The sequence below is a fragment of the Pongo pygmaeus genome, chromosome 18 (assembly GCF_028885625.2).
Source record: "Pongo pygmaeus isolate AG05252 chromosome 18, NHGRI_mPonPyg2-v2.0_pri, whole genome shotgun sequence".
Classification (NCBI taxonomy): domain Eukaryota; kingdom Metazoa; phylum Chordata; class Mammalia; order Primates; family Hominidae; genus Pongo; species Pongo pygmaeus.
In genome coordinates, this window is record NC_072391.2 from 65,430,491 (window position 1) to 65,448,009 (window position 17,519).

General features: G+C 52.4%; 1 protein-coding gene across 8 annotated transcripts in view; it reads left to right on the forward strand.

The window, feature by feature from the left end:
* The window catches only part of DUS2 (dihydrouridine synthase 2), a 56,377-nt gene extending 44,225 nt beyond the window's left edge, over positions 1-12,152 (forward strand). For all 8 annotated transcript variants that reach the window (XM_054454027.2, XM_054454028.2, XM_063654411.1 and 5 more), the window contains 7 exons: positions 2,894-2,980; positions 3,700-3,868; positions 6,797-6,918; positions 8,118-8,267; positions 9,391-9,478; positions 11,276-11,349; positions 11,580-12,152. In XM_054454027.2, the coding sequence (XP_054310002.2) occupies positions 2,894-2,980; positions 3,700-3,868; positions 6,797-6,918; positions 8,118-8,267; positions 9,391-9,478; positions 11,276-11,349; positions 11,580-11,817 (928 nt within the window). In that variant the 3' untranslated portion in view covers positions 11,818-12,152. The remainder of the gene's footprint in view (positions 1-2,893; positions 2,981-3,699; positions 3,869-6,796; positions 6,919-8,117; positions 8,268-9,390; positions 9,479-11,275; positions 11,350-11,579) is intronic.
* Positions 12,153-17,519: the final 5,367 nt, after the last annotated feature.

Consider the following 17,519-nt stretch of genomic DNA (forward strand, 5'->3'; position numbering starts at 1 on the left):
CCTCTCCTCTCCCCTCCTTTCCTCTCCTCCTCTTTGTCATTCTGTCACCCAGGCTGGAGTGCAGTAGCGCAGTCTTGGCTCACTGCAATCTCCATCTCCTGGGTTCAAGTGATTCTCCTGCCTCAACCTCTCGAGTAGCTGAGATTACAGGTGTGCTCCACCATGCCCAGCTAATTTTTATATTTTTAGTAGAGACAGGGTTTCACCACGTTGGCCAGGCTGGTTTCAAACTCTTGATCTCAGGTGATCCGCCCACCTTGGCCTCCCAAAGTACTGGGATTACAGGCATAAGCCACCAAGCCCAGCCTCATTTTCTTTCTATTATATTGAGCAACGACTTCTCCCTTGAATAATCCCAGACAGACTGCTTTGTTTATTTGTTTTTCATTGTTGTTGTTTTTTGAGACAGTCTTGCTCTGTTACCCAGGCTGGAGTGAAGTGGCACAATCATAGCTCACTGCAGCCTCAAACTCCTGGGCTCAAGCGATCCTCCTGCCTCAGCCTCCTGAGTAGCTGAAACTACAGGCACATGCCACCACACCTGGCTAATTTTTTATTTTTTTGTAGTGACGGGATTTCCTTATGTTGCCCAGGCTGGTCTCAAACTCCTGGGCTTAAGTGATCCTCCTGCCTCAGCCCCTCAAAGTTCTGGGATTACAGGCTTGAGCCACCATACCCGGCCTATTCTTTTAAAGGCTCTGCCTCTCTTGTCTGCATTTGTTGGACTGCCAGCTGTCACAATGACTAAACAAGCCTTCTAGCTGTAGCTAATGTACTCTATCCTGAGAGCTGAGGTTCTGAAGGCCACCCTTGGCTTACCAGTCACACTTGTTCCCTGTGTCCAGGATGTGCTTTTGTACAGCATCTCAGGTCAGTAGACTTGGGCCAGAGGGACCTCTCTTCTCTGAGTGATGTTCCTTTGGGCTTAGGGGTCTTATAGGCAGAGCCCAAGTTGTTGATTGTGCTCTTACAACATTTTCAGAGAAGGGAACCCAGAACTCCCTTCATACAAAGCAGAGCAAAGCAGAGTTGCTTGGGTTGAAGCCAGGAGGGAGGAGTACACACTTGTACACATATGCGCCTTCCCAAGGCAGCAGGCTTTGAATTCAGACTGCCTGGTTTGAGATCCCGGCTCTGCTGCTTGTTAGCTGTATATCCTTGGGAAATCACTTAACCTTTCTGAGCACAATATTCCTTGTTTAGAAATTAAGATAATTTCTACTTTATAGAGTTGTCCCAACGCTTTTATGAGATTGTGAATATAAATTCTTGGCACAGTGCCTGGCATGTAGTATTCTTTCTCTCTTTTTTTTTGTTTTTTGTTTTTTTTTGAGACGGAGTCTTGCTCTGTTGCCCAGGCTGGAGTGCAGTGGCATGATCTGGGCTCACTGCAACTTGCGCCTCCTGGGTTCAAGCAATTCTCCTGCCTCAGCCTCCTGAGTAGCTGGGATTACAGGTGCCTGCCACCATGCCTGGCTATTTTTATTTTTATTTATTTTTTATTTTTTTGTATTTTTAGTAGAGATGGGGTTTCACCATGTTGGCCAGGCTGGTCTCAAACTCCTAACCTTAAGTGATCCACCCACCTTGGCCTCCCAAAGTGCAGGGATTACAGGCGTGAGCCACCATGCCCAGCCAGTATTCTCTTAATAAAGGAAGCTATTATTTTTTACCAGTAGTTGGGAACACTCGGAAGACAGATTTGGGTGAGTTTGAAGAAGCCCTTTGTGACCATCAAAGCTGTTGAGATGGGCTAAAAGTGACCACTGGAGATGTAGGGAGACAGAGGTAGAGGCTAGGTTGACAGGACCCTCTGAGGCCCTGTGGCCCTTGACCCTTTTGTTGAAGAGTATAGCAGAGGGGCCCGGGCACGGTGGCTAATGCCTAGAATCCCAGCACTTTAGGAGGCCGAGGCGGGTGGATCACATGAGGTCAGGAGTTCAAGACCAGCCTGACCAACATGGTGAAACCCCGTTTCTACTACAAAAAATACAGAATTAGCCAGGCATGGTAGCTCATGTCTGTAATCCCAGCTACTTAGGAGGCTGAGGCAGAATTGCCTGAACCCAGGAGGTGGAGGTTGCAGTGAGCCAAGATTGCGCCATTGCACTCCAGCCTGGGCAACAAGAACGAAACACCATATCAAAAATAAAAGAACAAGAGTATAGCAGAGGGGACATACTCAGACAAGAGCTGGACAAGGGCTATCTGGTTGACCGTCTTGCCTGCTTTGTCTCTGAGCACAGCTCAGGTCAGGCCTCACGTCAGCAGCCCTAAAACTCATGCACAAGAACTTGCAGTTGACTTTGGAAGGAGGGGCCCCAGCTTGTGGTCCTGCCTCCTTTGTGCCGTGGTGTGGCAGCCATGGTCCGTGACCTTCCCTGGGTGTGGGGCCTAGCCATTGTCAGGTGCCTCTCCCTAGGATCAGCTGTGCAACTTGGCTTTGGCATTGGCAGCTGTGTGGGAGTGGCCAGTCTGAGCAGCAGCAGCTGTTCCCAGTCCCTTGGAGAGGGCAGGACTGGGACAGTAGGGGCAGCACTCTTATGGCCCTGTCCCTCATCTCTGGCAGAGGCAAAGGGAAGGTAGGGAAAAGCAGCATGACCTTGGGAGCCAGGCCACCCACCTTGCCCCCCTGCAGCCAGGCCTCCCCTGCAGGCCTCCAAGAGCTGGACTTGCCGTCTCAGCATGGATCTGTGCTGCCCCTGCCCCTCACAGTTCTTCTCCAGAGGGCAGGGAGAGCCATTCCCTGGCACCTGTCCTTGATCGCCATATGGCCACCTGACCTTCCTGAGGTTCAGTGGGGAGGACAGTAAGGTTTGGCTGAGGTAACCCTGTGTGAGTGGTGACGTGGCTTTTGGTGCTCAGCCCTCAGCCCCATCTTTCTATCTCCAAGGAAGCAGGAGGAGCGACCTCAGCATCCTGTCAGCTGTGAAGTCATCAAAGCCATTGCTGATACCGTCTCCATTCCTGTCATAGCCAAGTAAGCCTCCTGTCTTCATCATGTACTCTGTGTCCCACAGAGCTAAGGGCTGGGTGGTAGCCAGGCCCAGCCTTCCCTAGAGTGAAAAGTTTTAGGGGTGGCTTGAAAAGGGCAGGGCTTTCCACAAGACCCCAGACCTGTTCCTTCTGCTGCCACCTGAGACCCTCCCCTCTGCATGCCTGTCTCAGGACTGAGGCTGCCGCCTGACTCGTGATGAAATGTATAGAGACAGAGCAGGGGGTCCTTGGAGCAGCAGGCTGCAGGGAGGGGAAAGTATGACCTAACTGGGCCTCCTTCCCTCCTCTTGTCATCACCAGGGTGTCTGTTCCTCTCGCCAGGGTTTTGACTTAGCCCTCAGTGAACATATAAGTGGCTCATTCAGCTTGGGGGTTTTCCTGTAGCCCCAGTAGCTCAGTTATGGACCCATGTCTCCAGATATGGGCTGGCTGTAGCCACTGTTTTAGATTAGGGGCAAGGAAAGTAAATTTCCTGGATTACCTATTAAGTGCCAGGCACTTTACATGTATTATCTCAGTTAGTGCTCCTAACTTCGTAATGGGATATAGATTCTAATATCCACTTTACTGAAGCTCTGATAGCTGAAGGGACTTGGCCAAATTCACATTGTTAATCAGTGGCAGATTTGAGAGCTGACTTTTTCTGAAAATGCTGATAGCTTCCATGATGGGGACACCCCTAACCCTCTGGTTGCTTTTTAGTGGAGGATCTCATGACCACATCCAACGGTATTCGGACATAGAGGACTTTCGACGAGCCACGGCAGCCTCTTCCGTGATGGTGGCCCGAGCAGCCATGTGGAACCCATCTATCTTCCTCAAGGAGGGTCTGCGGCCCCTGGAGGAGGTCATGCAGAAATACATCAGATATGTACGTCTCTGTACTTTTTCAAAACAAGCATTTCTCACTGTCTACCACACTCCTGCAGAGAGCACTTTGTGTGAGCCCCCAGCTGCCCGCCGTGCTTGCTGTTCCTCTCCTTTTCTTTTTAGCTCATGTAGTGTAGCTGCACTAGCTCACTGCTGTATTGGGTCTCCCCAGCTGCAATCCTAAGAGAGGATGCTGGGGGGCATGCCCCTACCATCTCCTAAAGCTTCCAGAGGTTTGCAGGTCATAGCAAGAACCTTCTAGATCCAGGATGCTGTTGGAACCCCAAACACATGATATGTATCTTTCTTTTTCTCACACGCTGCACATACAGAGGCACATGCACATGGACTGTGGGTTCTGCATCATCAAAGGTATATGTGCCTATAGGTTGGCTCAGGAGCAGCCACAGCCAAGAGGAGCAATTGAGAAATTTCTCACCTGATTTGACTCATCAGTCAAAATCACTTCTAAAACTTTTCTATTGCTAATTCCAGAATGCTTTAACCATAACCCTCTACTTAGGATAGCTTACTTAGGGAATAGCTTTCTTTTTTTTTGAGACAGGGTCTCGCTCTGTTGCCCAGGTGTGAGCATAGTGGCATAATCATGACTCACTGCAGTCTTGACCTCCTGGGCTCAAGTGATCCTCCTGCCTCAGCCTCCCAAGTAGCTGGGACTACAGGCATGTGCCACCACACTCAGCTAATTTTTTATTTTTTAATAGAGATGAGGTCTCCCTATGTTGCCCAGGCTAGGAATGGCCTTTTCTAAACCAGTTTCTTCTCATTGAGAGGTTGATGGTAGTGCCAAGGGCATATCCCTATAAAAGAAAATGAAGAGTTCACTTGCCTTATCTCTTTGGCACAACCCTGGAACTCTGTGGGACTCTGATCAGCTGCACATGTCTACAGGGAGAGACAGTGAGTGGTCCTCAAATTCTTCAGTGAATTGGGTCTGAACAGAGGGTGCAGTCCTTGCTCAGAGCAGAGTTCTGCCCTCCTCTTCAGTCCTAGGGTTCATACCTGCCTAGGAGTGCCTGTGGCTGCCATGGAGTGTTTCCATGGCTGTGCAAGCTGGGATGGTAAGATGCCCTGAGGTCTGTGTCCAGAGCTGGGCAGCCTTTGTCCTATTTCCTGTTCAATGCTGCAGCCCTCATCCCCTGGTTCTGGTGTCCTGCTGGGCAAGTTGGTGACCACCAGCTCTCCAGTCATCTGGGATAGCTCCATGGCAAGGGAGGGCTTGCCCCAGCCCAGGTCAGCTGTCCAGCTTTTTGGCCAGCTGGCAAGTCTGTGGCCAAGAAAACGTGCTGAACAGTGCTGAGCTTGCTCACTGGGTGAAAGGTGATGTTATCATTCCTGCTGAGCCATCCCTGGCAGCTCCTCAAGAGGGTGTGCTATCACAGAGAAAGGGAGCGGCTTTCAAGCATAGGCAGGGCTGCTTCTGGTCCAGCCAGGTGCCCTCTTCCCAGACAAGGTGAATCAAGGACTTGCCACCAGTCGGGGCTCCCCGACTTTCTTCCCACTTTGTCCCGAGCGTGCCGTGGCACTTTCCCAGGCACTGAAGTCATAGGCCCATGTGGAGTTACTAGAGCAGCATAGGGGGTGGGGGATGGGAGGGTGTCCTGGAGGGCTGGGGAAGGCCACCTTCACCCACTACTGCTCTCCTGCACTACCTCCAGCCAGCCGACTTCCACTGGGTGTCCCTGGCAGTCGTCTTGCCTCCCTGAGCCTTCATTTCGCAGTCTGTGGAGTGATGGTGACAGTTGCACCTCACACTTTTATAGATAAATGTAGTGATGAGTAACACATGTGAACTAAATGATGCTGTGTTTTACCCATGTAGGGGGAAGTTAGAGGCTATTCAAGATGTGGGAAGGGAAGGTGCCCATTCTCGTTAGAAGGAATAGAAGAATCTCACCCCTTTCCTGGCACTGGACCTGCCATGCCAGAATTTGGTGTGTTTCCCCTCCCTGCCCTGGAAGATACTTGGCAGTAGGTCCTCTGTGGTGGCTGAAGCAGGAAGGGGCTCCCGCACTTCGAGACCTCAGTCAGGCTGTCCAGGAGAGTGTGTTTCTGACCGTGGTCCTTGGCTGTGACCCTCAAGCTTTGTACCACTAGCTGGAGGAGTAGATGACCAAGGTCGAAGTGGCTTTTTTATTTATTTTTATATATTTTTAAATTTTAGATAGGGTCTCACTCTGTTGCCCAGGCTGGAGTGCAGTGGCATGATCATAGCTCACTATAGCCACAACTCCTGGGTGCAAGCAATCCTCTTGCCTTAGCCTCCCTAGTAGCTATGGCTACAGGTGTGTGCCAACATGCCTGGCTAATTTTCTTTTTCTTTTTCTTTTTTTTTTTTTTTTGAGACAGAGTTTTGCTGTTGTCGCCCAGGCTGGAGTGCAATGGCACGATCTTGGCTCATTGCAACCTTCGCCTCTGGGGTTCAAGTGATTCTCCTGCCTCAGCCTCCCGAGTAGCTGGGATTACAGGCACCTGCCACCACGTCCAGCTAATTTTGTATTTTTAGTAGAGACGTGGCTTCACCATGTTGGTCAGGCTGGTCTTGAACTCCCGACCTCAGGTGATCCACCCGCCTTGGCCTCCCAAGGTGCTGTCATTACAGGAGTGAGCCACCGCGCCCAGCCGATAATTTTCTTTTTTTAATTTTTGTAGAGTTGAGTCTTATGTTGCCCAGGCTGCTCTTGAACTCCTAGCCTCAAGCAATCCTCCTGCATTGGCCTCTCAGAGTGCTGGGATTACAGATGTGAGCCACTGCTCCTGGCTAGTGGTGGTTCTTCTTATGGGGGTCACATTGCCTTGGCTGCAGATACATCTCTGGTTCCTTCTTGGAGCCCCTTTCCCTGCCATCAGAGCATAGCCCAGGACTTAGAGCCTGCCTGGGCATCAGGCGAGTTATTTCTTTTCTCAGGCGGTGCAGTATGACAACCACTACACCAACACCAAGTACTGCTTGTGCCAGATGCTACGAGAACAGCTGGAGTCACCCCAGGGAAGGTTGCTCCATGCTGCCCAGTCTTCCCAGGAAATTTGGTAAGAGGCACAATAAGATGTCCATCTGTCCTTGTACGCATTGCCCAAGTTTGACTTTGAGCCCTAAGCTGACTCCACTAGGGGACCAGGGACACAGCTTCTGGATGTAGATGTAGAAGAGTGGAGTGATGGTACAGCTTTGCCTCCCAGAAGGGGATTCTTTGAAAGCTTTGAAACGTCCCATCCCTGGATGGATCAGCAGAGCTCTAGGATCTAGGGTACTAGAAGGATAGAGGAATGCAAAGGAAGGGGGTTTTCCATAAATGGGATGGTCACAGGCCAGGCCCCCAGGAACCAGTGGTCAGGAGAATTGGGCTGTAGCATGGAGCCTCTACCTTGAGCGTGCACTCACATCCATCACCCTGCAGTTTGAGAGACCACCTGTTGATTCTCTAGATCAGGTGCAGCTCTAGCTCAGATGGTTGACAGTTGAGGCCCTTCACAAGCTGGCCTAGCCACTGCCCCCACAGCTCCCTGTCTACCTGTCTGCTTCCAGAACTCCATACCTGTGCTTGTAATGGGTCCTCTGCCTGGAAGGCTCTCTCCCTCTCACGTGAGCTATCTGTAGCCTCCCTCTTTCATAGATGCCTTTCTGAACCACTTTTGCCATTGGGGATCTATCTTCATTTGAGTCTTCCAGCCTTTAAGATGTTTCCTAGAAGGGAAAAACCCTTGCCAGAGCCCTCTTCCCACCCTTGGCTTGTGGCATTGGTTCAGTCCCTACACCACATAACTCTGTAGCTCTGGGTGGTGCCTCAGTGTCAGCTGAGACCCATGTATAACTGCCTGTGGCTGGGCGGGAAGTGGGGAACCACTTAGTGGTCAGGCCTCTGTCTCTTCCTCCCATGGGCCCATGTGCTTGATCAGCATTGGTCAACTCAGTCATGGCTGGCTGGGGACACCATCTGTGTGCTCCCCCTCAGGAGAGAGGCTGCAGGTGGTGGGGGTGACCTTTACAACCTTTGCCACCCAGCCCAGCCTCCCTCCAGTGTCCACGCTTGGGTTCATATTCACTTTCCATCTTCCAGTCCACAGTAATCCCAGGGCTGGGCAGGAGGCACATTCTGATGGCCAGGCCCCGGTGGTGTTTTGGTGTATGTGGTAGAGGAGTTTCTCAGTGGTGGGGCCCTGGGGTCCTGCAGTACCCCGGATGCTGGCTCTGCTAAAGTGTTTGCCCTGATCTGCTGCTTCCTCCTTAGCGAGGCCTTTGGCCTTGGTGCCTTCTATGAGGAGACCACACAGGAGCTGGATGCCCAGCGGGCCAGGCTCTCAGCCAAGACTTCAGAGGAGACAGGGGAGCCAGCTGAAGATACCTCTGGTGTCATTAAGATGGCTGTCAAGTTTGACCGGTAGGTCTCCAGCTTGGCCTCAGCTTGGGCTGGGGCCAGCACCCTTGGGGACCCACTGGGCCAGCAAACTGGCTGCTGTACGTGCTTAATGTCAAACATAGGGACCACAGGTCTTGTTGGTTTGGAAACTTGTTCTAAATTTTCAGCATCCCATAGAAGGTGCTTTCAGGGAAGATAGTTCCTGAAAGGCTGTCCCAGTGGTAACTGAACTCTACTTTTTCCCTGACTTACCGCCTCCCACAACTCAGGGCAGGGGGGGACTTGTCTCCTGTTCCTGAAAGTCTGTGCTTCTCCAAGGCCCTGAGGAGCTGGCTGCTTGCATGAAGCTCCTCAGACAACAGCAGGACCCTAGCCCTCATTTGTCTCTGCAGCCCCCACCCACACCCAGTGCCCCTCACCAGCCCTGTGGTGCCCTCTCAAGCTGCTTATGCCTCAGATTGTGACTCAGCTTTGAATGGTGCCCTCCTGTGGGATCTGAGCCTTTCTCCAGTCCCCAGGACCAGACAGGAGCCAGTCTTGTCTGGCAGAGGTGTGGAGAGGGGGAGCAGGGTGGTGGAGAATAGCTGTTGGGCAGTCAGATGCCAGGGAGAGTTCCAGTTGGGAAGTTGGAATATGACCCCTCCCACCCTGTCACTGTGTCACCCTGTCACAGGCTGACTCTGAAACCAGATTCCAAGTGTCCATGGCTGCAGCAGATGATCATGACACTTGGCAGGCGGAATCAGGGTGGGCGCTGAGCTAGATCCCCAAGACCATTGTCTGGCTACTTCCATTGCCCACCTCCACCCACTCCCTACTGATCTTGAGTGGCAAGCTTCCTTCTTGGATGTTGAAGATTGTTTTTCCAGTCTGGACCTCAGAGTACTGGGAGTTCATTCCCCCTTCTGCTACAATTTCCTGAGCATGCCAAAATTCATCTTCCCTTTAGGGAGAACCCAGGTCCAAGCTGCTGGTAGGACAAGAATGGGAACCTAGGGGAGCAAGTACAGAAGCCTTAAGGCGGCAGCTCGGTGTCTCAGTTCCTCTCATTTCTGCAGCTCCTTTCAGGAGCTGAGTAGTGCCCTGGCTGAGGGAGGGAGTGGTGATGGTGGGTAACCCCAACTGCTTCCCTTCCTTTCCCCAGGAGAGCATACCCAGCCCAGATCACCCCTAAGATGTGCCTACTAGAGTGGTGCCGGAGGGAGAAGTTGGCACAGCCTGTGTATGAAACGGTGAGTTCCTGGCTGTGGCCTGCCCTGCAGCCAGTCACAGCACTCCCATGGCTTATACTGTCAACTCTAGACTGCCAGGCTGGAGCCTGGCCTTGACCTCTGTAGGCATGGCGAAGCTGCTGGTGGCCAGGTCAGTTGCTGATAGCCCCTCCCCTCTTACAGTGGCCTGTTGTCCAGTTCAGCCAGACATCTCTCTTTTTTTTTTTTTTTTTTTTTTGAAACAGAGTCTAATTTTTATTTTTTATTTTTTAGAAATGTGGTCTTGGCTGGGCATGGTGGCTCATGCCTGTAATCCCAGCACTTTGGGAGGCCGAGGCAGGTGGAACACGAGGTCAGGAGTTCAAGACCAGCCTGGCTAAGATGGTGAAACCCCGTTTCTCCTAAAAATACAAAAATTAGCTGGACGTGGTGGTGGGTGCCTGTAATCCCAGCTACTTGGGAGGCTGAGGCAGAGAACTGCTTAAACCTGGAGGCGGAGGTTGCAGTTAGCTGAGATCATGCCACTACACTCCAGCCTGGGTGGCAGAGCAAGACTCTGTCTCAAAAAAAAAATAATAATAAATAAATAAATGGGGTCTTGCTTTGTTGTCCAGGCAGGCTGGTCTCAAACTCCTGTGCTCAAGTAGTCCTTCTTCCTCAGCCTCCCAAAGTGCTGGGATTATAGGTCATGAGCCTTTTTAAAAAATTTTATTCAATTATTATTATTATTTATTTATTTATTTATTTTTTGAGACGGAGTCTCGCTCTGTTTTTTTTTTTTGGAGACAGAGTCTCACTCTGTTGCCTAGGCTGCAGTGCAGTGGCACGATCTTGGCTCACTGCAACCTCCACCTCCAGGTTCAAGCCATTCTCCTGCATCAGCCTCCCGAGTAGCTGGGATTACAGGTGGGTACCACCATGCCTGGCTAACTTTTTTGTATTTTTAGTAGAGGTGGAGTTTCACCATCTTGGTCTCGAACTCCTGACCTCAGATGATCCCCTGACCTCGGCCTCCCAGAGTACTAGGATTACAGGCGTGAGCCACCGCACCTGGCCCAGACATGTTTTTGGATCAAGCCTCAGCCAATGGGGCACAGAATTGAGCCCCAGATGTGGTGCCCCTGGGGTGGAAACCGTGAGATAGGCTTGCTTCACTTCCTTTGGTCCTTGCGGCCATGCCTTCCTTAGGCTGCTCTGCCTCATCTGGACTGGTCTTCCGGCCTTGAGGCTTATACCTTCTGGGGGTTGTGTCTGTGTCCCCACTCCCCCCTACCCCCACTACAGTGACTTTTCCAAAACAAATCTAACTTCTGTCTCCTCAAGTTAGCAGCTCCCCAGTGTCTGAAGGATCAAGCCAGCACCTCAGCATAGAGCCTCAGACCCTTCCACGTGCCTCGCTCCTTCCAGTTTCATCCCTGCAGCCCTTTGCTCCAGCCAAGTCACCTGGTCCCTCTGCCAGGTGTGCCTTCTCTGCTCCTAGCTTGTCCCTTCTCACCCTTTTGGCATCTGGTGACTCCTCATTTTGGGGACCTGGCCTATCCAGATGTCAGCAGGAGGCTCCATAGTCATGTGCAGCTAAGGGCTCTGCTGCGCTTTGCTTAGGTCCGTGACAGCTCCAGACACTTGAGGTCATTGTGTATTTGTGCATCTGCCTTTCTCCACTGGGCACTTTTGCTTGGGAGGAGCATGTGATACAGGCAGCCTTCATTTGACTTAGGTTGGAAATACTTCCTTTTATCTGCCTTTGATTTGACCCCAGCAGGTTGGCCTACAGGGCTCATTTCTCTGGCCATGTGTTTCCTTTTCTCTTTGTACCAGGTTCAACGCCCTGTAGATCGCCTGTTCTCCTCTATTGTCACTGTTGCTGAACAAAAGTATCAGTCTACCTTGTGGTAAGTTTCCTCATCATAGGAGAGTAGGCTTGGGGTGGGGCGGAGAGTGGGCATTCTGCCCACGCATCCAGCATTGTCCTAGGAGGGTTGGGTAGATGGTATATGTGGGCAGTGGCATCCCTGGATGGTGACCCCTTACTCAGTTTTGTCAGAATCTGCCAAGGGTGTGTAGAGTCAGGCCTCACAGCCCTGCACCCTGCCCCTCACCTTATTGCCCTCTGTCTGCCCAGGGACAAATCCAAGAAACTGGCGGAGCAGGCTGCAGCCATCGTCTGTCTGCGGAGCCAGGGCCTCCCTGAGGGTCGACTGGGTGAGGAGAGCCCTTCCTTGCACAAGCGAAAGAGGGAGGCTCCTGACCAAGACCCTGGGGGCCCCAGAGCTCAGGAGCTAGCACAACCTGGGGATCTGTGCAAGAAGCCCTTTTTGGCCTTGGGAAGTGGTGAAGAAAGCCCCTTGGAAGGCTGGTGACTACTCTTCCTGCCCTAGTCACCCCCTCCATGGGCCTGGTGCTAAGGTGGCTCTGGATGCCACAGCATGAACCAGATGCCATTGAACAATTTGCTGGTCTTGACTGGCAGGAGTTAGATGTCCTGGCAGGGGCCATCAGCCTAGAGCATGGACCAGGGGCCGCCCAGGGGTGGATCCTGGCCCCTTTGGTGGATCTGAGTGACAGGGTCAAGTTCTCTTTGAAAACAGGAGCTTTTCAGATGGTAACTCCCCAACCTGACATTGGTACTGTGCAATAAAGACACCCCCTACCCTCACCCATGGCTGGCTGCTTCAGCCTTGGGCATCTTCATAAATGGGCTTGTGTCCTGGCATGATTATTCTACTCCCACCCTCTGTGCAGAGCTAGAGCTTTCCAAAGTGGATCTCCTGCCTATCTCTGTGGGTCTGGTAGAGGTGGGGAATAGGGTATCACTGGACTTGGGCCAAGTTAGGAAGGCCCAAGAAGCCCATTCTACTGATGGTACACCTGACGCACAGGGCATCAATTGTCTGTCCTGATGAGAGGTGATATGGAATCTGGAAGAAAGACTAGGGTAACTGGTGCCCCAGTAAGGGACTAGTCCAGTGGGGTGGGGAGTGTTGGTCTGATCCCCAGAGTCTCCAAGCCTGACAGCTGCCTGGAGTCTCAGACCTGATGAGGTGCCTGCTTTGGGCAGTGGGGCACTGGAGGCGGCCGATGACAGCAATTTGGGGCCCTTATGTTTGGCAGATCACACCACACAGTCCCTCCCGTCCCCCGCCTTCCTCATCCCACTTGGGGCGGAAGGAAGTGGCAGATTCTCTTTAATTTCCTCCTGGCAGTGAGAAGCAAACAAACGGCTACCGCATCTCATGGGGCCTCCCCCGCTTACTGGGAGGGGCGTTCTGACCAAAGGTCCCTGCCCTATCCTGCCCCCGCTTCCTCAGCTGTAAACATGCTGCTTCTCCTCCCTTTTTCCAGGCCCTACTGGGGCAGTGGGGAGGGGAGGAGTCCCTTCTGTGTCAAAGCCGTATTTCCCACATCTCCCCTGTGTCAGAGCCTTACTGTTTTGTGGCATCTTTAACACAGGGTCAGGCACCTGTGCCAGCCAGCAGCCTCTGGCCCTGCTGGCCTCTGAGTCTAGGGTTTGGTGGGTGAGGCCTCTGTCTCAGTTCCAGCACTGCCCACCTCCCCCCTGCCACCCACGCTTGCTTTTCCGTGTGCAGATAAGGATACCGCACTACCCACTGCCTCCCAGAGCTCATTGCTGTTTGACCTTGGGCAACTCACTTCTAGTCCTCTCTGTCCTGAGGTCCCTCCTCTTAGAGGAGATCAGCTGTCCTCTGCCTGTGTGAGGCTGGCCGGAGGACCATAGGCTGGCCCTTTGATAGGACTCTGCTTGGCTAATGGGGTCACTCCATGCCAGGCTGCCCTGACTTCCCAGACCAGTGCTCCCAGAGAAAGGGCTCCACTCAGGAGAAAGACTGAGGCTTGGTCCAGTCTCAGACACCAAGCTTTAGGCACAATTTATTTCTGATTTTTCTTCTTTTTTTTTTTCATAGAGATAGGGTCTTGCTATGTTGGCCAGGTTGATCTTGAACCCTTGGCCTCAAGCAGTCCTCCCGCCTCACCCTCCCAAAGTGCTGGGATTACAGGCATGAGCTACTGCCCCTGGCCTATTTCTGATTTTTCGTACTAAAAACAATCTCAATCAAAGTGCCTCCTTTGGCTGGGCACGGTGGCTCACACCTGTAATCCCCCAGCACTTTGGGAGGCTGAGGTGGGCAGATCACTTGAGCTTGGGAGTTCAAGACCAGCCTGCTGGGCAATGTGCCAAAACCCTGTCTACAAAAAAATATAAAAATTAGCCAGGTGTGGCCAGGTGCGGTGGCTCACGCCTGTAATCCCAGCACTTTGGGAGGCCGAGACGGGCGGATCACGAGGTCAGGAGATCGAGACCATCCTGGCTAACATGGTGAAACCCTGTCTCTACTAAAATTACAAAAAATTAGCTGGGCTTGGTGGCGGGCACCTGTAGTCCCAGCTACTTGGGAGACTGGGGCAGGAGAATGGCGTGAACCCGGGAGGCGGAGCTTTCAGTGAGCCAAGATAATGCCACTGCACTCCAGCCTGGGTGACAAAGTGAGACTCTTGTCTCAAAAAAAAAAAATTAGCCGGGTGTGGTGGTACATGCCTATAGACCTGGCTACTCAGGAGGCTGAGGTGGGTGGATCACTTGAGCCCAGGAGGTTGAAGCTGCAGTGAGCCATGATGGCACTACTGTGGTTCAGCCTGGGCAACAGAGCAAGACCCTGTCTCAAAAAAACAACAACAACAAACAAAAATGCCCTCTTTGCCTTTTCTTATACTCCAACTGGAACTGGTCAGACAGAGGCTGCAGTGGTCCCCGCCCCCACCAAGTCACCGAGTCCTAAGATCTACCTCCCCAGTGGAACTGGGCTTTGATCTCAGGCCACTTCTCCCACCAGTATGGTTTCCCTGGGGAAGCCCCTCCTCTGGCAGGGTCAGGTTCATTTCTGGGCTCTGAGGAAGGAGAGGCAGGGATGCAGGCCTGCTATTAAGATAGAGGCTGTAATGTGGGGGCTTTGAGGGCCCTGGGAAGCACTGGGGAGAGAATCCTTTACAGGGGAGGAAGGTGGGGTGGGTCTACTATATATTCTGTGACTGAGGATGTCTGGCAGAGATCCTGGTTGGATATGTTAGTCCTCAAATGATCTTACTTTAGCATACCTCAGTGTTGCCTTTCCTGGTCTCAAAGTGACCTGCCCAAGGATGGGACTGACTGGGGGGTGGAGGGGGACAGTCAGGCCTGAAAGCTCTGCCCATTGTTCTCACCATGTCCACCTTAAACTAGGCCACTTAGACTCCCAAACCTCTCCCTGGGCTAGTAGCCACAACACTTATCCATCCATTCCAGCCAGCCTGATTGAGGATTTCCCCTTAGCTCATCACATTTGGGGGACAAATGGTTTTGATATGAGCATGAGAGGAAGGGATGAGTAAGGCTGGAGAGGGTGGCAGGTCTCTCAAAGGCCACAGCAAGAAGACTGGGCTGTGTGCAAAGAATCTCTTCCACCATCAGTTCTGGATACTTGGGTCCTTCCAGGTGTTACTCTGCTCAGAACTGTTCCATGGGTCTCTTAAGTCTGCTCTCTGGACCAAGTCCAAACTCCTCAGCCTGGCATTTGAGGACAAAGTGCTGACCCTGTCTTCTCAGCACCCTGTGCTGACTTCAGCAACTAACTTTCTGAGATTGTAGTTGGCTGGTCTTATCCTCTTCTCCCAGATTGGGAGCTGCTCAAGGGCAGTCCTTGTGTCCCCTGTGGCTACCTTGGCATGGGTCTGGGGACTAGGCACAGAAGAATCAAACCAGAGCTTGGGATGAGGGGGATGTTTGGCATGGAGAGGAAGAACTTTTCTAAACTCTGAATTTCCTCAGAGGCTCCTGTTTTGCCTAATGGGGAACAAGGGACTGGGGTAGGCTAAACTGTACCATCCCATGGCTCAGAGGGCACTGAAGAACTTCAACAATGGGTGCTTGGGAACAGTCCTGTGGCAGCTGATGATAATGATGGCTTTCCCTAATTCCCAGTCTTGGGTGGCATTCATACAGGAGACAGTGGTTGTACAGTGACCCACATAGCCCTTGTCCACCCTGGGGTTCCACCTACTGCACTGGTCCTGTGGGCCTCCTGGTTTCACAGGTCTCTCAGAGGGCTGGAGGTGGGCCCAGATGACCTGCAGGAGCTTTGGAACTGCCTGAAGAAGAGCTCACGGGGGGACATCCTGGCCCTAGCTGGGGAAAAGGGCTGAAAGAGTATGTACATATCGGTGTGTGTGTGTGGTCAGGCCCCTTCACAGGCTGCAGTTCCCAGCCGTTGCTGACTTTCTTACACACGTGGTGACTCTCTTCCTGCAGCTGGTGCCCGTCCCTGTCCCAGCCCTCACCATTCCTTGGTAGCTTTTCAGCTTACCCCAGATCAGAAACCCTCCCTAAAATGTAATCTGTTCTAAGTGTTCTCCAGGTGCTCAGTGGCTGGGAACACAGATGCATAGCTGAGCATTTGATGAGTGGTTGAATTTTTCAAGCCATCTACAGCTTCTTTGTGGTCCCTTCCCAGTGGAGGGGCTGACCAGCCCAGGGTCTCCCTCCTGCCTGCCGTCTGGTCTGACTATGGCTGATCCCATGGTTTAGGTGAAGTCATGTCTGGAGGGACTTCATATGAGCTGGCCAAGCCTCTGGGACCTTATACTGTATCAGGATCCTGTTACATGTGGTACAAATAGGTGGGCCAGCAACCTGCCTGAGGCAGAGGGCTCTAGAGCTGATGTGGCATTTGGGCCCCAAGTTCCACACTCAGGCCCTCAAGGTTGGAGATTTGCAGACAGGACAGGTTATTGGGAAGGATAGTCCACCCATCTAATGCCAGTTGTTCCCTCTCCTTGACCACATTATCTTCTCCCTCTAATTTCATTCACCCCTGTCCCAGTTGAATCTAGTGATCCATCCAGAATTCTGACCATGTAAATCCCCTGCTCTAAGTCCTTCCACTGCTCCCTACTGCCGTCAGGATAAAGTCCAGACACTTTGCAGTGGCCTGCAGCATTCTGCCCACTCATCCGGCCCCACCTTAGGCTTCTGCCCACTGCAAGTACTTTCTGGTTATCAAGTCTTTGGAAATCTGTTCTCTGCCTGGAATGAAACTTGCTCACTTCTTGCCTGTCACTCCAGTTCCTACTAACCCGTCAAGGCCCTGCAGCTAGCAGGCTTATGAACTGTCTCTGAGCTCCTGGCATAACCCTCATCTCTTTGTACAGTAATTATAGATTTGCTGGTCCCCTCTCCCCTACCCCTGAAGGGAGACTTTCTCTCTGAATCCCCAGGAACAGCACAGGTACCGGTACAAAACACTGGGCAGAAATGAACCAATACAAGATGAACGTCTTGGATGCTCTGGACATTCCCTGTCTTCCTGACCCAAGGTCTAGTTTGGCTCCCTCTAGGGCTCCCTGGTAGCTCAAGTGTCAGTCCAGACATTGAGACCTCTGCAAAGAGCTTCCCTTTACTCTCTCTTCCCACTGGCCTTTGTGGGCGGTGTGGAATGTGCTGTAGGCCTTGTGAGAGTGGCATTTCTTTTTTTTCTTTTCTCTCTCTCTGTTTTTTTTTTTAAAACAACCTATTGTAGCCTCTGAGAGGGCAGCATTTTTGGGCGCACCTGCACCCAAGCCTCTGACAGCGCCCTAGGTTCCTCCAGCAACGCGCATCTAGGGATGCTATGCCCTGTGGGCCCTGTGCCCGGGGCACGGAGCTAGGGGAGGCGGTCACCCTACTTCTCTCACCTCCCTGTCCACCTTGCGCCTCAGCGGAGCCTTAGGTAAACAAGCCAGGCTCCCAGTCCCCAAGGACGGCCTTCACCCCAGACCCCAGGAGGAGGCGTCTTGGGCCATCTCGGGAAGGCTAGCTTGCTCGGGAGGGGCAGATCACGAAAACGGTTCTTTGGGCGGTGTCACTTCCTCTCCACTGCCAGCCACCCAATTTGGGCGGCTCCATCCCTCCCGCTTTCATGGATATGCACCAGGATGCAGAGAGCACAGAGCTGTGATTGGCACGAGCTCACAACGGGCTTTCCCGCTCAATCTACTCAACTTCCAGCAAGGGACAGGCCCTGCCCATTGGGCT